General features: G+C 36.9%; 1 protein-coding gene across 2 annotated transcripts in view; it reads left to right on the forward strand.

Moving 5' to 3' along the window:
- Positions 1–23,133, forward strand: part of LOC124624779 (WD repeat-containing protein 35) — a 199,388-nt gene that overhangs the window by 136,172 nt on the left and 40,083 nt on the right. For both annotated transcript variants that reach the window (XM_047149129.1, XM_047149130.1), the window contains exons 14-18: positions 6,541–6,719; positions 17,507–17,710; positions 19,090–19,233; positions 19,338–19,533; positions 19,619–19,831. In XM_047149129.1, the coding sequence (XP_047005085.1) occupies positions 6,541–6,719; positions 17,507–17,710; positions 19,090–19,233; positions 19,338–19,533; positions 19,619–19,831 (936 nt within the window). The remainder of the gene's footprint in view (positions 1–6,540; positions 6,720–17,506; positions 17,711–19,089; positions 19,234–19,337; positions 19,534–19,618; positions 19,832–23,133) is intronic.

A 23,133-nucleotide genomic window follows, 5' to 3' on the forward strand; every position in this document is an offset into this window, starting at 1 on the left:
TTCCCAATTACCAAATCGTGAATACGCCCGAACTAAAAATTTATCACCATAATGTGCAATCCCTGCGTAATAAGATCGATGAAATTAACGTTATATTAACACATGAACTTAATGATATCTCAGTGTTATGCATTTCTGAGCACTGGCTTAACCCAGAATTAATCCAGAATACGAAAATAAACAAATTTGTCTTGGCTGCTTACTACTGCAGGAAAAACAGCAAACAGGGTGGGGTAGCAATTTACACAAAGGAAAATGTAGATTTTATTACACTACCTGACTTAACTAGGGCAAATGTCGAAAAGGATTATGAAATTGCAGCTATAAAAATTACTCAGTTCAACCTGGTTATTGCTACAGTTTACCGATCACCGACCGGGAATTTTGAACTTTTCTTAAACAAATTGGAGTCATTGCTAAATAAAGTAAATAAAATAGATTGTGAATTGATAATCTGTGGTGACTTCAATATTGACTTCCTCACGAATAGTGGAAATAGGGAGACCATTTTGAACCTTGCAACGTCCTACAATTTAAAGGCTCAAGTAAAAGCAGCTACCCGAGTATCAGAAACTTGTCAAACAGCTCTTGATCAGTTTCTAGTAAAGAAGAGTTTACATAACACCTCACTAAAAATTTTCAATGCAGGTTTTAGTGATCATCTTGCTCAAATATTAAGCATAAAAGTACAAGGCAGTATTATTAACAACATGTCTCTTAGAACAGCATATCGAAGCTATAATCAGCATAATGCGAACTACTTCAACAACTTATTACAGAAAGAAAAATGGCTAGGAGTGTACAAAATGAACGATGTAAATGAAAAATTCGACACTTTCATTGATACATTAACCCATTTCTTTGAACTTGCATTCCCACTGAAAACATTAACCATACAGGGAAACTCTAGAACAAACAGCTGGATCACAAAGGGAATAAGGGTTTCATGCCAGAAGAAAAGACTACTTCATGAAATATGTAACTCAAAAAATTCCTCACCTGTAGTACGCGCATACTATAAAAAATACTCCAAAATATTAAGAAAAGTAATAAAAGCAGCAAAAACAATGCATAATGATGAAATCATTTATAATTCAGCTAATAAATCAAAGGCTATGTGGAGTGTTATAAAAAAAGAATGTGGAGAATACAGACAACCTTGGAAAAATATAACACTATCACATAAAAATAAAAAAGTAACAAACCCCTTAGAAGTAGCTAACACATTTAACAACTTTTTCACAGGTGTTGCTGAAAATATGTTACAATCAAACTTTAAGAGCATCCAGGCAAATGAATATAAAATAAGTACATGCAGAGGATCAATGTACATCAGTTCTGTTTCACAAGATGAAGTAGCTAAAGCAATAAAAGGACTAAAAAATTCCAAATCGGCAGGTATTGATGGTATACCTGCAACAATGTTAAAGAAGAGCGCATCAAACCTAATTGAAGTACTCACACATTTATGCGACTGCTCACTTCAGGCCGGCACTTTCCCTGATGTGTTAAAAACATCAAAAGTTATTCCTGTATATAAAAAAGGGGATAAAGACAATGTAAATAACTACAGACCCATCACAATTTCCTCCTGCATCTCTAAAGTACTGGAAAAAGTTATGTATGAGAAATTTATGAAATTTATAAATAAAAACAGCATCCTATGTAATGAACAACATGGATTCAGAAATAAGAGGTCAACGACAACTGCTGTCTATGAGTGCATCAATTCCATCCTAAACCTGATGGACAAAAAACAGGAAACAATAGGAGTCTTTATTGACTTGTCAAAAGCTTTTGACATGGTGGACCATAAAATTCTGCTATCAAAGCTAGAAAGATATGGTATTCGAGGTCTGTCCAACAAGTGGATCAGTTCCTTCCTGACAAATCGTATGCAGGCAGTGTGCGTCAAGCACACAAATATTGAACTAAAAACTGTATCTAATCACTTATCTGACTATAAACAAATAAAATGTGGTGTACCCCAAGGATCCGTATTGGGACCCCTTCTGTTTCTTCTGTACATAAATGATCTAAGCTTAAATATTGATGCACACAAATCAATCATATTTGCAGATGACACCACGATTCTATTAAAAGGAGACGACGATGAACAGTTACAGCAGACAGTAAACACGGTCACGAAACAACTTAGCAGCTGGGCACAGAGTAACCAGCTTGTAATAAACAGTAAGAAAACCGTTGCTCTAAAATTCCACAATGTTCCTAACAAGGACATGTTTATCCCATCAGTCTCTATCAATGACGAACCAGTTGGTAACAGTACTGAAACCAAATTCTTAGGACTTTGGCTGCAGAGTAACATCAGATGGAATAAGCATATTGAATGTCTCAATACAGAACTGAGCAAAACATGTTATCTTCTTTGTTCATTAAAATCATGCTGTAGTGAGAAAACAGTAATGAGTGCGTATCATGCGTACTTTCATTCTCGTCTTAGATATGGGGTCACCTTCTGGGGAAACTCTAAAATAGCTAATAGCACATTTAAACTACAAAAAAGGGCCATTAGAATCTTGTTTGGGTGCAAGCCTAGAGACTCTTGTAAACCCCTGTTTAAGAAATCTGGTATTCCCCCATTACCGTGTGTATACATTATGGAAACCCTTTTGTTCTTTAAATTAAATGTAATAGGCAAGGACCAGAGGCTACAAAAAAACTGTGATATACATGAGCACTTTACCAGACAAAACAGGAACTTACATATGACTCAAATCAGCACAGCACTGTGCCAAAAAGGTACTTTTCACATGGGAGTTAAGCTTTATAACAAACTTCCTGAAAACATAAAAGCTATCACTGAGGTCAATACATTTGGAAAATCTCTAAAGTCATATTTACAGCATCACTGCTTTTATTCCATTGATGAATATTTAAATTTATGAAATGTGTTATATAAATACTTGTGTGTAAAGTATATTATTGTAAGCTTAAATATGAATGCCTTGAAATTGCTTTCAGCCTGTATATTTATAACTTGACTTGTCCAATGTCTTATGCATAAGCTGCTATGTAGACAACAGGACCAATAAAATACAATCTACAATCTACTACGCCAAAACACTCAACCCTTAGCATTTCGGTATTTGGATGAATAGGTAATATTTTTGATGTACCGAGTGGTCTGCATCATGAATGGGAATTTGAATTGAGAAGTGAGTCATTCTAGGGTAGTCCATCCAATTGTGCAAAGCCACTGAGCCAGGGTGGTAGTGGTTAGCAAATCTGCCTAGTGGGCAGGAGACTCAGGTTCGAATCTGAACCTTGGTACAAATTTTCACTCATCGGCTCAGTCTGGATTGATGTTTGAAACTTTAAAAGGTCTCTGGAACCACATAGTTTCATAGGTAATATTCTAATTGATATAGGCTTTTATGAGAATCTGTCTTCTATGCACACACACAAACATCACATACAGAGAAAGGTGAGACAACAATATCTTCATTCTGGCGCTCCGGATTTAAAGTACACAACATTTGTTTAGCCTACATTAACTCTGAAATTAATTAATTTAAGGAATAAAGGTCACAACTTCTTTAGAGCTAGAGCACCCCCCCCCCCCCCCTGCCTCTCTCTCTCTCTCTCTCTCTCTCTCTCTCTCTCTCTCACACACACACACACACACACACACACACACACAAACAAACCTGCGTGCCTGTGCATTGCCCCTGCTGTTATTGTGCTCACTGGAGTGAGCAGTTGCATTAGCTGGAGTGGGTGAGGAGGAGAGGATGTGCAGGGTGCAGGAATGCTGGCATCCTGTATAAGCCAGGGCTAGTGTACAGGTGTATGTGTGTGTGTGTGTGTGTGTGTGTGTGTGGTTTTGTGTACTCTAGCTCTGAAAAAGGATTTATCTGAAAGCACATGAAGTTCTCAGTCTTGTTTACATCTACATAACTATAGTGAATTCATACTTAAGTGACTGGCAGAGGGTTGATTGAACCACCTGTAGACTATCTCTCCACCATTCCACTCTCAAATAGTGCACAGGAAAAGTAAACACTTAACTCTTTCCATGTGAGCTCTGATCTTTCTCCCTTTGTAGCTGGGCATCAACAAATTATTTTTGCATCCAGAGGAGAAAATTAGTGATTGAAATTTGCAAAAAGATCTCACCACAACAAAAAATGACATTGTTTTAATGATTGCCACCACAACTCATATATCATATCGATGACACTCTCTCCTCTATTTTGCTACAATACAAAATGAGCTACCCTTCTTTGAACTTTTTCTATGTCTTCCGTAAATCCTTTCTAGTAATGGTCCCAACCATGCAGCAGTACTGCAGGAGAGGATCGACAATCGTAGTTTACGCAATCTCTCAAGTAGAACTGTTGCATCTTGTAAGTGTTCTGCCAGTAAAACTCAGGCTTTGGCTCACCTTACCCACAACATTTTCTATGTGACAACTCAAATTTCAGTTGCTTGTAATTGTAATCCATGGGTACTTAGCTGACTTGGCAATCTTTAAATTTGTGTTATTTATCATCTAACTGAAATTTAATGGATTCTGTTTAGTAATAATATACTTACACTTTTTAAAGTTCAGGGTCAATTGCCACTTCTCACACCATATGGATAGCTAGTCTAAATCATTTTATAATTTGTATTGATCTTCTGATGAGTTTGCTAGAGGGCAAATGATAGCATCATCTGCAGTCAACGAGAAAGAGCTGGTCACATTGCCTCCCAAATCGTTTATGCAGATTAGAAACAGCAGAGAGCCTATAACACTTCATGTGGAAAACCAGATATCACTTCTGTTTTACTCAATGACTTTCTATCAGTTACTATGACCTTTGACCTTTCTGACAGAAAATCAGAAATCCAGTAGCACCACCATTAAGACAATACTGTATAGGCACACAGTTTGATTAGAGGTCTCTTGTAATGAGCAGTATCAAAAACCTAGAAATCAATAAATATGAAATCAATTTGAGATCCCTTGTTGATAGCACTCATCATTTCATGAAAATAAAGAGGTAATTTGTAATGTTTGAACACAGTTCCAAAATACTGGTGTAAATCAACATCAGTTGAAATTAAGTGGACTACTCCTATTTCCTTTCTAACATCTACATGCCAATCAGTTGCTCGCTCAGAATCTCAACTATTGGTTACTTGTTACATTTACTCCTTGTATTAGAGGACCCTTCACTGTGATATTTAACTGTTATATTGGCCTTCTCAAAATAAGTTCTTACAATTGCTATAAAGTTCTGAAGCTATCAAGATAGACCACCTGTAGTATCTACCCAGCAGATGCCAGATGTAACATCAACATAAATTGTAATGGTGGGATTATTGTTGAGTGTAACTGGGAAATCATCGACATAACATATAAGTAGGAATGGACCAAGGTGGACTGCAGAGTTAGAATTTTCCTTCATAGTAGAAACAGTTGAGTGAATAAAATTCATCCCAGAGTGTGGAGTCATAGTGGACATTATTATTCTTTGTCAGTGGAAGAAGTTAATCTACAGAATGTCTTGGTGAATAAAAGAAGCACTTAGGACAATTTTTTCAGCAGAAAAGTATGTATTTAACTTGACTGGACCACATTCATATTTGCTCCATCACCCACCAATCAATAAGTTCTAATATGCCTTTCTTATTTGTATCCCTTCTTGAATGTGCTGAAGCAGTTGCAGCTTGAATTACTTAACCATATATGGAAAATGATTATATTGGATAGTTTAGTAATGTAGTCACATTTTTAAACTTACTATATTATTAACAAAAATGGTACAAAGATATGAGCACATCTTTCCTTGCACCCACTCGATGCCACAACTACCAGTTGCCTCTCTTTATTCTCACTTATTTCACAACAGAAGTGTCACTCCAGAGATGAAAATTGCTTGAGTGAGCACCTATCAATGATAAAAAATACTTTACTAGTAAAAAATAAAGACTAAAACAGTATCTAATACCACAAAGCTAACCAGAAAGAGTTATGTCGCAACCAAGGAAGCTTTTCATCTTATGATGCCACAAGCCACGAAAAGAAAGCACCCTCTCCTCGTAGAGATGCAGCGCTCTTTAAAAATTTTTATGTCTTTTAGTAAAAACTTGGTGGTAATGCTCTTGCTTATTCATTGTGTTGCTGATGACAGTTGTGCTCCACTGTAAAATGTCTAGCGAGGTATACCTACCCCTGTACCCTATCACCAGTATTCATTCACCAAGTGTGTGTTAGTCAAGAATTCCATTTTATGTTCATCTTATCCTCATGCTCTGGAAAGTGCAGCAGAAACAGGAAAGACTTTAATAATCAACAAATCTCATGTGAAACGATGATGTGCATTTCATAGTTGTAAGTTACGAATATGAGTCATCAGTGCATGTTCAGTTGAAACTAAATTGCTGAATGCTCTGTCAGTCTTATGGTTGTAATTAACAAATAATACCTCTTTAGTTGTAATCCATAAATTTTCAGTTTGTGTGAGTAATTGCACAGAACAGAACATGTTTGTGTGTTTTAATTATTCTCAATGACTTATTTGATTCCAGGAGTTAGAGATTCGAGCAGTGTTGTTAGATGAAATTATGCAGAATCCTGAAAGACCAACTTCAGAAAACATTCTTGACATGGAAGTGAAATCGCTTCGAGATACCAGAGATCTTTTGGATAAGGTTGGAATAGCAGAAGCAACAACATTCATTGAAGAGAATCCACATCCTCGTTTGTGGTAACAATTTTTTTGTAAAATTATCACAGATTTCTTTATTCCTTTCAACACTTTGAATTGGTTATGAAGCTATCTGAAGGAAGTGGAAGAAACCATGGTGTGTGAATTAGCAGTTTGTTAGGAGTTCACACACTCTGTGTACTACTGTCAGCATTCTCAAAAATAATTGAACCTATCCTGAAAGACAGTTACATGAATAATTGAATGAGTGATTTGAAAAAGGTACACATTCCAAAAACATAAACTTTCGGCAAATAAAAAAAAAAAAAAAACTGTTTTGTGAGAAAACTGGTTGTTATACCGAAAAATTTACTATTGTGAATGTGTACAATTGAGTGTAGCAAACGCATTGCACATGGTACCTATGTATAAATATTTGTTATATACCATGTAACTGCGTAAATATGTTCAGGGTTATGTACCTTTTTCAGCTCAAAGTTTTTAAACGCACAAACTTTATGCGAATTTGTGGATTGTGTTAAAAAGATTTCAGAAATAAGCAAGTAAAATTATTCAATCTTTGTAAAAAGGCAAAAAAATATATTTCAAAACTGTTGGCTACATATATTTACAAAAAAATGTTTTCCTATTAAACATTTTTCATTGTTGGACTTTTCATAGTAGACAGTCATCAGTCTTCTTATTCTAGTTGATCAGCAGCTGAAAAAAAGCCTTGTTTGAAAAATATTATAAAAAAATTTTCTTTTTTATTTTTACTATCATTATTATTTTTAGTTTTATTCAGTAGTATGTGATACATAGCCCATAAATGTTACTTTAAAATATGTTTTTATTACTCTTACCTTGTAGGTGGATCAGTTAGTCATCATCATCATCTTCATTAATGTCTCTTGTATCCAAGAGACTCTTTCATCGAAAAAAGATCGATGCTCATCTGGGATGTAGTGTTTAACTTTCTGGAGATCCTGCAGTTTGTCTTTCTTTATGGGAACCTTCCCAATGGATATGCCTTGGTGTCAGGGATTTCAACAGTGTTTGTTTTCTTCAGCTTGAAGGTCCATTTTACGGGGTTGTCAATATAGGCGGGTGTTTCAACAAAACCTTTGCATCACTTTAGAAGACGAAGTGTCTGTATGTGCTTATTTTGAAAGTAACTGCTCTGCTTTTTACACTTCTAGGCTGTTTCACAAAGTACTGTGGCCACCAGTTCTTGAATTCCAAAAATAAATCACATTGCATAGTAGTCACAACAAAAGTAGGCTTTGTTTGCTTCGCACTACCAATCATTGAGTTGTACTGTTCAGGTGAGTAGACACGATCATGTCGCTGGACTTCACGCTTCACTGTGCCAAACGTACGATCACATGGCATAAAGCTGTGCCCTCTAATGGGGTAATACAGATGTATAGCCTTGAATCTACTGTTCATGGTCAAGGAGCACAAAAGTCTGCACAGAGCATGATTTATGTTTTGGCATCCACTTGCATCGCTAAATACATGGAGGTACTGCACTTCTTCGGGAATGTGATATGTGATAAAATCCAAAACCATTGAACGTACATCATATGGGCCTTTGTTTCCCTCACCTTCTGTCTAGGTAAAAAAATAGGCCTTGTCATTTTTTATGTCATAAACATTGAAGACATAGAACCATAGTTTTCTAAGGTAAAATACTTCTTGTACAGGCAGCAGTGGTAGTGGCAGGTTTTGCATATAATTGAAAGCAATTCCCATGACATCAGCCGGGATTTTGATAGTTCCTTTATTTCCTGCATCTTGTTATAAAAATGCTTAGCACGTCTGTTATGCACCATTAATTCAGCAGATGCTACGCCTTTTGCATTGTCATTAAGCATGTTTGACTTAATTTTGATCTTCAGGTCTTCACAAGTACTGCACACATTGACCTGAGGTCTGTCAAATCGGTAACTAAAGTTTTTCTTGAAATAATCCAAGTAAAACTCATACTTAATTACATTCTTCATGTCAGGAAATTTGTATATGAAAAGTTCATGCATTTTTGCCACATTGAGTTGAGCATCGCGATATGTGACTGTTGTAGACGTATAGTGAGCAACATATGTTGGAATTGAATCAATATGTTCATGTACTTTAACTAGATGTGAGGCTGGAACAGCATTGGAACAGTTTTCATGTTTACCTCTCATGTCAATAGTGGATTTCCCAGAGGTCAAAGTATGTGTCAACCTAATGACAACTTTGTGTGACACCGCATGTAGGCTTATGTAAGCATTACAACGTACTTCAACTCTGCTTGTCCCTTTCATGGCAAAGTACTTGAAAGAGAACTCATGTGGTTTGGAGTTTTCATTTGATGGTCTGTGCCTTGCAACCTTGTACCTCTCAATTACGCTCATTAACCATGTGTCCTGCTCGTGCTTAGGTCTGCCACTATATAGAGTTCAAATAATGTTCTCCTTTTCCTCAATAAAGAAACTATCCATGCATTTCTTCCTAAACTTACAGTTAGGGCCGGTTGTTTTGGCTGGAACATGAACGCCTGCTGAAGTTAAAAACTCCTCACCACGATGCCTTGCTAACTTTTCCATCTCCCGTACATGTTTTTCTTTGTAATGTCTTCCCTTTTTATGTCTTGGTTCACCACTGTCACTGTCTGTTGCTGACATTGTTACTTGGTTAAAGTAAACCAAAAACTAATAAACTTCACTAAACTACGAGGGCTATCCACAAAGTACATTACGTTTTGGAATTAAAAATAAATAAAGTATTGGAATTTTGTTTATTAAATGCAGATGAAAGCCACACTTAAATACTACTTTTCTACATAGTTGCCATTTAAATTAAGGCACTTATCGTAGCGATGGACAAGCTTGGAAATTCCTTTGTCATAAAATTCGGCCTCTTGCGCCTTCAACAACGTGGTTACCTCTTCTTGAAGCTGTGCGTCGTCATCAAAATGCTGTATAGCCAACCACTTCTTCATTGCTGGGAACAAGTGGAAGTCGCTCGGTGCCAGGTCGGCACTGTACGGCGGATGAGGAAACAACTCCCACTTAAAAGATTCGAGAACTTCACGAGTGGCATATGCCGTGTGGGCCCGGGCGTTGTCGTGAATCAGCAAGATCTTTGAGCCCAACTTTCCCCTGCACTTGTTTTGTATTGCTCTTTTGAGGTTGTGCAGAGTTTGGCAATACCTTTGAGAGTTTATTGTAGTGCCTCTTTCCAGGAAATCCACAAAAATCACACCTTTTCTGTCCCAAAAGACAGTCGCCATCACCTTCCTTGCCGACATTGTCTGCATGCATTTCTTGGGTTTTTGGGGGGGAATTTGTGTGCTCCCACTGCATTGACTGCAATTTTGTCTCACAGTTCACATGCTTAACCCATGTTTTGTCACCAGTAACGATGCGATCGAGTAATGAGTCGCCATCTTTCTCGTAAGCGTCCAAAAACGTTAACGCTGCAGCCATTCGCTGATTTTTGTGAATCTCTGTCAAGATTTTTGGTATCCATCTTGCACAAAACTTGTGGTAACCAAGCTTTTCGGTAATGATTTTGTGCAACAAACTTCGTGAAATTTGTGGAAAACTCATAGAGAGTTCCGTTATTGTGAAATTACGGTTTTCACGGACCGCGGCATTGACTTTTTCAACAAGTTTGGCAGTCACTATGCTGGATCTTCCACTTTGCTCTTCATCGTAAATGTTAGTTCAGCCATTTTTAAATTTTATGACCCGTTGACGCACTCCACCTTCAGTGATTATGTTGTCCCCATACACTTCACAAAGCTGTCGACAGATTTCTATCGGTGTATAGTTTTTTGCAGTCAGAAACCTTATTACAGCACGCACTTCACACTTCATGGCATTTTCAATTAACGCTAACATTTCAAACTGTCACAGTAACTCAACGGAGTACAGCACGAACCTCTCACTAGCACGGCAGGATGCCGACTGAGCGGCGGAATGCCGTGACACCAAGATGGCCGCGCTAGCCTCGCCCCTAACGGACACAAACGAAAACATAATGTACTTTGTGGATAGCCCTCATAATTTTGGCACAGATCTTATCACTTTTCACTGTAAACATAACCAACATAACCTTAAACAGCTCGCTCATCTGCTACATTACACACCAAACACATGACTGAGCAGCGAGCACTAGCACTGTGGTGGGTGTTGCCGACTCTAGTGCGGCTTTGAGTTGAAGAAGGAACATACTCCAGGAATATGTCCTTTCTTCAACTCACTCGTATCTAATTATTGTTGGCAAGCACATTTGAAGTAGAGGAAGATGTTCTTTTTTATGCTCAATGGATGTCTATACGTCCAAAGAAGAAAATGGCTATCTCAGTTTAATTTGTGAAATTTGTGGAATGTGTACCTTTTTCAACTCACCCATTCAATTAAAACCTTTTCAATGAAGCACAGTTTGGTTTCTGAAATGGAAAAAAGTGCAATGTCAGCCATTACAGAGTTCACAAAAAAGAAACTTGGAGCTCTTGACAAAGATGACAGTCTGATGACCAGAAAATACTACTAAACAAACTAGAAGAATTAGGTGTAAGAGGAAAAAAAAAACAAGTGGTTCCAGTCTTATCTGGAAAACATAGTGCATAAGGTAGTACACATATCTAATGATGATATATTGTTAGTAAAACTATTGTCGTACAAGAAACACATAGATATAGGTGTACTTCAGGATAGTTTATTGGGCTCACTTCTGTTCTTGATATATATTAGTGACTTTCCATGCAGTATAAGACATGAAGAAAAAGTTCTTTTTGATTATGACAGCTACATCGAAGTAGTTTATCAAACACCAGAACTCCTAATAGAGAAAGCAAATAAAACCCTTAAGGATGGTTACAGTTTGGAAGTATGCAATAAATTAACTTAGAACATAAAAAAAACAAACAGCATACACTTCATCATAAAGAGAGAAAACAAAAGAAAGTGTCTTGTGATGACACGCTATTCCTATGTACACTTAATTCATAGCTATGGGGTTCTTTCGTGGAGATCAGAGGCACAAAACATAGACACTTTTTTCAAACTGCAGAAAAGGGTCTTGGATTGTATTGTATTGTATTTATTGGTCCTAATGTCTACAAAAGCATCTTTCACATAAGACATTTATTTATTTATTTCTTGTTCCGTAGATCCAGTTAGTGAGTCAATCACAAGGATATGGAACGTGTCAAATTGTACAGGTTTCAATTTAAACTTACAATAAATACAAGGGCATTTCAATGGCAAATTGTACATGGTTTAAGTAAGACATACTATAAATACAGTAACAGATACAATGTCAGCTAGATAACATAACTACCATTTGACAGAAAAAGGAGTTTCAAATAAAGGTTAAAGATAAGAGCACAAAGTTAAATCAGATATTAGGCCTACAAGAGTAAATACATGTACAGCCAATCTGTTGTTACAAAAAGTGTGCTAATGCCCAAATGCACAATAAAATCAATTGAACTACTTCTAGACATAATAAGTTTAGTGATGGTATACATTTTCTTTCAGGTATTCATCCACAGTATAATAAGATTTCTCTGTCAGGTAATCTTTGAGAACTTGTTTAAATTTTGGCAGTTCTGTATGAACACATTTGATATGTAGTGGTAGAGCATTGAACAGCTTAATGCTGGAGTAGTAAACTCCTTTTTGTACCAGAGTGAGATGTTTCATTTCTAAATGTAGATTGTTTTTGTTTCTGGTGTTATAACTATGGAATTTACTGTTGTCTTGGTAGATGGAATAATTTTTGCACACAAAGGTGAGCAAGGAAAAAATGTACTGTGAGGCAGTTGTTAGGATACCTATCTTCCGAAACAAGTGCCTGCAAGACTGTCTTTGATGGACCCCACACATTATTCTGATTGCTTTTTTTTTGGATGGTGAAAACTTTTTTTGCAAGTGGTTGGTTCCCCCAGAATATGATAGCATAAGACATCAATGAGCGGAAGTAGCCAAAGTATGCAACCTTAATAGTGTCAACTTCAGCCACTGAAGAAATTACCCGTAATGCAAATGTTGCCGAGCTAAGTTTTTTACATAGATGAAGAATGTGAACTGACCAATTACATTTACTGTCTATGCAAGCACCCAGAAATTTTGTGTCTTCAACTTTCTGTATTGGTAGATCTCTACATTTTATGTTAATTTCATCGGGATTACTTTGTGATGTATGGAACCTCGTATAATGAATTTTATCTGCATTGAGCGAGAGACCATTTGAGGAGAACCAATTTAAGATGTCATTAAAAACAGTATTTGTAGTTTTTTCAAGATCATGATCAATCAAATCAGGTTATAATTACACTTCTGAAAGTGTACTAAAAGTAGTGGTTCAAATGGCTCTGAGCACTATGGGACTCAACTGCTGTGGTCATAAGTCCACTAGAACTTAGAACTACTTAAACCTAACTAACCCAAGGACAGCACACAACACCCAGCCATCACGAGGCAGAGAAAATCCCTGACCCCGCCGGGAATCGAACCCGGGAACCCGGGCGTGGGAAGCAAGAACGCTACCGCACGACCACGAGATGCGGGCACTAAAAGTAGTATTTAGACTCATTGTAAAGAACTATTTAAAACTGGCTATCCTTACTGCACCAAGTGAATACATCTACCAGTCTGTTGTGCATGTCAGGAAATATATTAATAAGTATTTCCCTAATATTTGCGTACATAATGTACATAATCATGGAACAAGAGCCAGTTTGAACTTAACATTTACCAAGGAAAAACAAATAAAAAAACTCAGAACAGCATTTTTTATCAGGGAATAAAGCTGTGTAACAAATTGCCTAAGGAGATGAGAAAGGTCAGTAAAATATATTTATTTAAAGAAACAGCAGGGATGTGACTATTCCCTGGCCTCCCAGAAGTCGTGATTGTAACGCTTTGTTCTTCTTTTTCTGGAGCTATGTCAGAAACATTGTCTAAGCAGAAGAAATTCGATATTTGAGGCATCTACAGGAGCAAATTTTGACAGCCTTCATGAATGTAACACCAGAGATGCTACACGGCGTAAAATCAAGTATCGTTTTTATGTCTGCAGAGTGACAAGTCGAGGTCACATCAAAACTTAAGGTTTTTTACTCTTCAATTTGGCATTAAATCCTTTCATTATCTTGAAAAGTTTTTTCTGCAGCAGTTATTCAAAATCCTGGCACTTTTTTTTGGAACACCCTGTACGTAATCACAGTGTATTGTGTTTACAATAGTCATGGGCAAAAATCTATAGCGCATGATTGCATTCTTTCATCGTCCTCCTGAGCTCAACATCTCACTCCTCACTCTCGTCACTGATTCAATCTTTCTGACGGACTGAAGGGAGAATATGCTTTGGGCATAGTAACTTGGGTAGCTCAGTTGGTCGAGCACTTGCTGCAAAAGACAAAGGTCTCGAGTTTGAGTCTTAGTCCGGCATACAGTTTTAATTTACCAGAAGTTTCATATCGGTGCACACTCCACTGCAGAGTGGAAATTTCATTCTGAAAATATCCCCAAGGCTGTAGCTAAGTCATGTCAGCACAATATCCTTTCTTCCGGAGTGCTAGTGCCACAAGTTTCTCAGAAGAACTTCTGTGAAGTTTGGAAAGTGGGGAACAAGGTTCATGTGGATCATGAGTCATGCTTGGGTAGCTCAGTTTGTAAAGCACTTGCCTGCGAAGAGCAAAGGTCCTTAGTTCGAGTCTTGGTTTGGCACACACTTTTAATCTGCCAGGAAGTCTCACTGACCTCATATTTGAGAGGATGATGCTCTATTTGGTCATCCTGATTTAGGCTTTCTGTGGTTTTTCTCAACAATTTCAGGTAAATGCTGGTATGGTTCCTTCATCAAGGCCAAGGCCAACCACCTACATGTACATAAATACTCCCCAGGAGGGTACATCATACTGATTATTGTCAGTTTTCTTCCATATTTCATTTATGTTTTGAGCAAGGTAAAAAGGACTGTCCATAGGCCTCTTTACATGCCCTGCTCTCTCTTACATAATTCTCATTATTCCTGGATGGAACGTAACAATATTATGAAAAGGAAAGTTGCTACTCATCATATAGCAGAGCTACTAAGTTGCAGATAGGCACAACAAGAAGGATGTCACAAATAAAGCTTTCGGCCATTAAGGCCATCGTCAACAATAGACATACACATACACAAACACACACACAAAAAGCGAGCACGCAACTCACACACATGAGTTTTGTGTGTGTGTGTGTGTGTGTGTGTGTGTGTGTGTGTGTGTGTGTGTGTGTGTGTGTCTACGTCTATTGTTGATGAAGGCCTTAATGACCGAAAGCTTTATTTCTGACATTGTTTCTGTTGTGCCTATCTGCAACTCAGCAGCATCTCCGCTAGATGGTGAGTACCAACTTTCCTTTTCATAATATTGTCTCATTATTCCTACATGAGATATGTGATAATGGCAGCAGAATAGTCTACATTCTTTTCCAAATACATGTTCCTTAAATTCACTCACAAAGTTTCACAAGAACTATGTTGCCTTTCTCCCAGGGATTCTCATTTAAGTTCCCCAAGTACCTCCGTTAGACTTTTGTATGTGTTATGTTGACCTGTTATGATCCTGGTAATCCATCTCTGAATTCATTGTCAACAGGATATTAAACTCTAAGCTTCCTTCCTTCAGAATTAGTTCAATATCTGTTGTCATGCCTACTTGGTAAGGACTCCCAAACATTGGGACAATACTTCGGTAGTGATTTACTAATTATATGTGATCATATCATTTCCTGTATTACCCCTGAATATTTATATAATATGACATGCTCAAGATGTTCACCAATAATCTTGTAATCAGATACTATATGGTTCAATCTCTTTGATAAAGATGTTACCTGACACTTATCTTCAAGTGCATTCTCTTGGAATTTGAAGATTAAACCGTGACAAAATTAGTATAACTTCTACCAAGGACGTTATGCAGCATTTTCCTGACACTATCATGCCGACTAAACAAATCTTTGAAGAACCGCACATCTCATCCCAAAAGTCTCTCAATCCTTCCACCAACTCAACCTATCCTATCAGCCTAGGACACATTCCATATTGCTGAACAGTATTCAGTAATCTGTCTTTATGAGTGATCTTATTCATAGGATGAAATACACTTCATTGTTATTTGTCCAATGAATCTGAGTTTTACATCTGCCTTCCTTCCAATGAGATTTGTACTGAATGAGGGGGTGAAATGGCTAAGCCACTGGAATCACTTTCAGTAGGATTGGCGTTCAGATACTCTTCTGGCTGTCAGGAGTTAGACTTTCCATGTTTTTCTCCAAATTACTTAAAGCAAATGGAGGGATGGCTCCTTTGAAAAGACATGGCCAATTTCTTTTCTCATCCCTGTACATCATTAGTATCCCATCTCTAGTGAGCTTGCAGTCAATGACACTTTACACACTAATCTTCATACCTTTCTTCCGCACTGCAAGGACTGCCGTCATGAGTGAATACATTTCATCAGGACTCCCACCAACGGACTGAAGGCCACCTACCTCCTCACACATAAAGCTGTACAGCCATAAAAACACATATCTGTATATTCTATGCATGTGTGTGTTTGATTGCATTATGTTGACAAATCATGTATCATTGTGAGACTATCTATGGATGAATAAATAAATTAAAAAGTATCTCTGGAAGCATTGATCACATAATATTGTGGAACTATTGAATTGAATAGTTAGTGATTACTCAGAAAAGTTTTACAGGAGAACAAACACTGACCTGTAGATGAACTAACAAGAGATAGTTTGCATAGAAGCTACCATTATTCTGTTTGAGGCTGCCATTACTAAGTTGCAGCATGTACATGTATTGGGATAAAATAAAAATTTTATTCAGTATCTTGCGCAGCTAAAGATGTTACTTCTGGAAAGAACATTGCATTTCTCTTTCTGGAAAACATTAGCATATTGTGGACCACTTTATGAACATCACTTTATTTTTCAAAGGTGAATGCTGTGAGAGACACATGTGTATATTTATATGATATATTACAGACGAGAGTGATCTGGAGGAAGAAGAAACCTAGTATTTGATTAACTTCAGTGCAGAATATTAATATTTCTAATGTTCCATGAATACTGAAATATCTGAAAACAGGTCCAGATACACTGAATTGAGACTTAGTAGATATTTAGTGATGCAAAACAAAGAGAGAACAAAAAAATACATCAAATGGCTTTTGATGAAAGCCACATCCGTGCCACAGTTGAATTGGTTTTAACAACTGAAAAGATGTCAGTGCCAACTCCTGTTTTGTGGATTTACACGACACATCACAAGCCAACGACTGTGAATTAAAGAGAAAATGCAAGACAAATGAGTGATCAAATCTATGGGTGAGGGTGAAAATCTGTTAGTGTTAAGATATTAAATGATATGGAAGGGGAAGGAAAGAAAAGCAGAACTGCTAGACAAAGTGGGGCGTGGGAAATAAGTGAGAGAGTAGTAGGGCTTTGGGAGTTCTGCAGTGTTTCAACTGATTATAGTGAATGCTCTTTCTCAAATTTACGAGCGAAGACTTGTATAAGGTGTAAGAGAGCTAGCCCCCCCCCCTCCCCCCCCCCCTCTCTCTTTCTCTCCCTCTCCCCCTCTCTCTTCATTCATGCACTTTCCATTTCTCTTGTGACAAAGGAAACATTGCATAATTGCATATATACCGTTTACATCACTCATCTGTGCTTGTTTTATAGTGAGGAGGGTGAATGTAGTAGGAATCAGATGTCTTTTTATTTATTTTATGGTTTTTATTATTACTGTTATTTGTATACTACACTGAAATATGATTTTACTTTCAGGCGTCTTCTAGCAGAGGCTGCTGTCCAGCAGCTCGACTTGTCCACTGCAGAAGCTGCATTTGTTCGATGCAGTGATTATCCTGGAATTCAATTTGTTAAAAGACTGCAGAATATACAAAATGATACGTTAAAGAAAGCTGAAGTTGCAGCATATTTCCAGAATTTTAATGATGCTGAGAAGTATTATCTTGAAGTGGATCGTAGGTATTATAATCTTTGAATAGTTCTCACTCATTAAAAACACTTTTTTTATCTGTTCTCAAAAAATAAAAATAAAAAAATAAAAAATAAAAAAAAATCCATGTGCTAGCAGTTTGAAATTTGTAGAAAACTTAAATTAAAGCAATACATGTTTGTGCTGAAAGCTATGTAACAATGCCTACAGCTTTTAAATAGTCACCAAAACAAGTAATGGTTTTATCTGTTTTTCCTTTGTACCAACTTATGTTCCTGACTAATTGATAAATTTGTTTGTTTATATAATATGTATTATGTAATTATATGGATATCTGGAATATTTTATGTATTAAAGGAATGAGCAGTGGTGAACACTTCTGAATCTAAATTTCTGTTGTAAACTTAAGGAAATATGATACAGTAATATCTTTGTGGAGGTTGGCAGGTGAGAGACTAGGCGAAAAGAAAGTCACAAATGATAATATACAAACAAAGAGGAAACCGCACCCTGATTATTAATGAATATTTATAGAGAAGGTAATCTCTTGGACAGATTGCAAATATCACCACAAATGAGGAAACCGTACACATGCACACGATTAATCGAAGGCCATGAGTGGCTACTCTCTCTCTCTCTCTCTCTCTCTCTCTCTCTCTTTCTCTCTCTCTCTCTCTCTCTCGTGGTGTGTGTGTGTGGGGGGGGGGGGGCGGGACACGGGCACACACTCGCGCGTTACATGGGAGGATGGGGGGAGGTGGAGGTCGTGCACATGTGGCATGTGATCACTAACGTGTGCAGAAGGGTGCCTCAGTGTGTGTATGTGGAACTAGTTATACCTCTGTGCTGATACATGTTTATCTACCGTGATCAATCAGCTATAGATAAGTGGTTGCCATTCCTGATCTTTATCTACTGACTCCGCAGAGGGTTACAATATAATATTTTTGCCAGTGTGGAATCCTTCTCCTGAAATGGTAAAAGGAAGTCACATTGTTGCCATATAAATTTGTGTAAACACACTCAATATAAATTACATTCACACATAAATAAGGAACAGCAATTTTACAACAAAGTTAGTTATGTTTGCAAGGTAGATTAGGATAGGCTCTTAATCATTTCAATGTAGGATGGCTTAGTCAATGCTTGAAGTAAATGATAGTGTCAAGAGATTCTATGTTGGGATAGAATCAGTCTTTTAACATAAATACATGAGAGTATATGTATAATCTGCAATGATTTGATTATTCTCGCGTAGATCCGTAAGTTACAGCCGTATTGAATTTTTTTATAAATAAATTCTGTATTAATGCTATAATATTTAACTGTACACACATTTAGAATTTCCTGCTGGTACATGTAACAATATATTTCTGTCTGTAAAGTAATTTTGTATAATTTATTTTAGAGATCTAGCGATATCCCTTCGTGAGAAACTTGGTGACTGGTTCAGAGTAGTGCAGCTAATGAAAATGGGTGCTGGTGGCTCGGATGTTCAGATGGAACAGGCATGGAACTCAATTGGCAACTACTTTGCAGATAGACAGAATTGGTATGTTATTACACACTAAACAAAATGATAATATACGTTTGCTGTTTCAGATTGTTGTATTACTTTTTTATTTATTTTAATGATTGGTCTGATACAATTTGAAGGGAAGGTGCCAGGGAATACTATGAAAAAGGTCGCAATCAAGAACGTTTGGTCCACTGTTATTACATGCTAGAAGATTATGCTGCTCTAGAATCGTGTGTTGCAAATCTCCCTGACAAACATTCACTCCTGCCTGTTATTGGTGAAATGTTTGCATCAGTAGGGATGTGTGCTCAAGCTGTCATGGCATACACTAAGGTAGCAAAATTTACTATTAGTTCATTCAAAATATTATATGTTAGTTGTTTACCTACTCATTAAATGTTGTTTTTGTTTGTTGCAGTATGGTCAAATAAAACCAGCAGTTGATGCATGTGTTGGTTTAAATCAGTGGGACCAAGCAGTTGAATTAGCCAAACAGTATAAACTCCCAGAAATAAATGATTTACTTTCCAAATACGCTAGCCATTTGCTGGCTAAGAATAAACTACTCGAAGCTGTAGAACTCTATCGCAAGGCAAACCACTTTTTGGACGCAGCAAAACTGCTTTTCCAGGTGCGCACTCTTACCAAATAATAAACAAATTTCTTATGTTACAGTGCAACAATGCCATTATTTACAAGTATGAATATACCATTAGAAAGATCTAGAGAGCTTGATTGTAGTGACATGTAAGCTTGAGTTTCATCTTTATTACAAAGTAAGGGATATATCGTATGTAATGTGGATCGCAAATCTGCAACTTCTTTAATAAGAATGCAATGAAACCAGAGTTAAGGCTTTCATAATGTCAGAGCTTGCAGTTAGTGAAGTACTGGAAATTGTTCAAGCATTTGAAGTAACATTGTCGACACAGAAAGCATCTGATGACAAAGTGACGGTAGCAAACATTTTTGCTAATCAGTGTTGTGATCAGCATTCATTGGTTGACAGTATTTTGTCATCATTTTCCTCCAACTCACTGTTGCATTACAGTAAAGTGATATGGCAGAGTAAAGTAAATAGAAAAGTAACTAGCAGACGTACTTCTGTAATACCTTTAAAAACTCCAGAAAATGAATATGTAATGTAACATTGGCTCTGATAGCATATGTGAAAGCAGAGAAAGACCACTTCAACACAGCATTTTTGCAAATAATGCCCATAGTTGTAAGTCTCATAAATCTTGCTGCACTTGCTGTAACAGACATAGTAAGTATTGTTGCCCTCATTAAACACCATATGTTATGCCTGCCAGAACAAAGAATATCTGGTATAGTGTGAGTAATGGGCAGCACATGACTTCACTGTGAAATACTGCATTGCTTCACAGTCTAGAGCTGGGGTCCATAGTAATAACCGAAATTCCAAAAAGAAAGTTAATTATCATACTGTTGGCCAGTACCATTGAGTTGAAGCTCCAGCTTGACAGAGAATCTTAACTTGTCGTGACGACATTGGTTCACTGCCACTTGACAGGATGGAGTGGCAAGTGGTTAATTAAGGCCAAAAAGGAAATACACTGAGAGGCTAGCTGACAGAACAAGTTGCATGTCAAATGTACTTATAAAATTATAATTTTTAATAGTGAACTGATTGGTAGCTTCTAAAATATTCAGTCTTGATACATTTTCCTTATTTGGGTTTCTCATACCTAATAAGTGAACCTAATATTTCAAAAAACTCATTTATAGATTTATATAAGCTGCACAAGGAATATCATGTTTGGTAACTCATGCATCTCTTAAGGTGAGGGGACAACCATTTCTGTTGTGCGTGCTCTGTTCCATTTGTAATGCACCACCTAGTTAAAACAACTGGACAGGTGCTAAGATTCGTGGTCTGAGGGTTCTGTACAAACTTAATTATATATATGGACAGTTCATCATCCTGGGAGTCAATAATTTTGACAGTTTGATCAATATCGATACTGGCAAGACATCAGTTCTTGGAATTCCAAGACTTTCGAGACCTTTTATTTTAAGTTTTAAGTCAGATAACAGATGACTTTGTGTGTGTGTGTGTGTGTGTGTGTGTGTGTGTGTGTGATATAATTACAAGTTAACACTTTATGGTATTTTTTCTTTTACTTGTATGTGAAACCCTTCCTTATTGCCGAATTTCAAGATTCTAGGCCATTGGGAAGTACCCTACAGATTTTGACAGAAGCTTTCTCATTTTGAGATTCTACATCTACATGGATATTCTGCAAATCACATTTAAGTGCCTGCAGAGGGATTACTGAAGGTCTGATCTGTTTCACTTGCTAAAAGATATTCTACAGCCTAGATCGCATAAAATATTTCTTTATTTAAGACAACCAGTTTCAGCAGACTTTGTTGTCATTTTCTTTAGAATGTGCCCATCTCATGTAAACATCCACTTGACACCTTGGCGTAGAGCCCAACACAAAATGAACACATTTTACAACAAAAAGATTTTTATGACCTGAAGATGACAGCAAAGTCTGTCAGAACCAATTGTCTTAAATAAAGAAATATTTTATGTGGTCTAGGCTGTTGAATGTTTTCTCATGAGTTTCCAAGTATTGATATAAATGGCAGTATCTTTTGATTGAATTGACTTAGAAGCTTACATTTGTTACAAGCCAAGGAACTGTAGCCCTTAGTATGTGGCATAAATTTCAACTTCATTTGTATATCCGTTCCTGAGCAAAATGGTCATAACAGACGGATTGACAGACAAACAATTGGATAACAAATAACAATTTTTTTTCATGTGCTATAATTACAAATTCACAATAGTCAGATTGTTCCCTTTTACTTTTACTGTTAAACCTTGCTTCTTGCCAAATTTCATGATTCCAGGTCAATGTGATCATGAATATCACAGTTTTTTTGCAGTCTCCAGTCCTTACCTATCACATTTAATTTAAAGAACAAAAGGGTTTCCATGATGTATACACACGGTAATGGAGGAATACCAGATTTCTTAGGTAATGGAGGAGGAATACCATATTTCTTAAACAGGGGTTTACAAGAGTCTCTAGGCTTGCACCCAAACAAGATTCTAATTGCCCTTTTTTGTAGTTTAAAAGTCCTATTAGCTGTTTTAGAGTTTCCCCAGAAGGTGACCCCATATCTAAGACGAGAATGAAAGTACGCATGATATGCATTCAATACTGTTTTCTCACTACAGCATGATTTTAATGAACAAAGAAGGTAACATGTTTTGCTCAGTTCTGCATTTAGATATTCAATATGCTTATTCCATCTGATGTTACTCTGCAGCCAAAGTTCTAAGAATTTGGTTTCAGTATTGGTACCAACTGGTTCGTCATTGATAGAGACTGATGGGATAAACATGTCCTTGTTAGGAACATTGTGGAATTTTAGAGCAATGGTTTTCTTACTGTTTATTACAAGCTGATTACTCTGTGCCCAGCTGCTGAGTTGTTTCGTGACCGCGTTTACTGTCTGCTGTAACTGTTCATTGTCGTCTCCTTTTAGTAGAATCATGGTGTCATCTGCAAATATGAATGTTTTGTGCGCATCAACATTTAAGCTTAGATCATTTATGTACAGAAGAAACAGAAGGGGTCCCATTATTGATCCTTGGGGTACACCACATTTAATTTGTTTATAGTCAGATAAGTGATTAGATACAGTTTTTAGTTCAATATTTGTGTGCTTGATGCACACTGCCTGCTTACGATTAGTCAGGAAGGAACTGATCCACTTGTTGGACAGACCTCGAATACCATATCTTTCAAGCTTTGATAGCGAAATTTTATGGTCCACCATGTCAAAAGCTTTTGACAAGTCAATAAATACTCCTATTGTTTCCTGTTTTTTGTCCATCAGGTTTAGGATGGAATTGATGCACTCATTGTTGAATCATTGCAAGGGTCTCCGTAG

Source organism: Schistocerca americana, chromosome 1, assembly GCF_021461395.2.
Source record: "Schistocerca americana isolate TAMUIC-IGC-003095 chromosome 1, iqSchAmer2.1, whole genome shotgun sequence".
Lineage (NCBI taxonomy): Eukaryota > Metazoa > Arthropoda > Insecta > Orthoptera > Acrididae > Schistocerca > Schistocerca americana.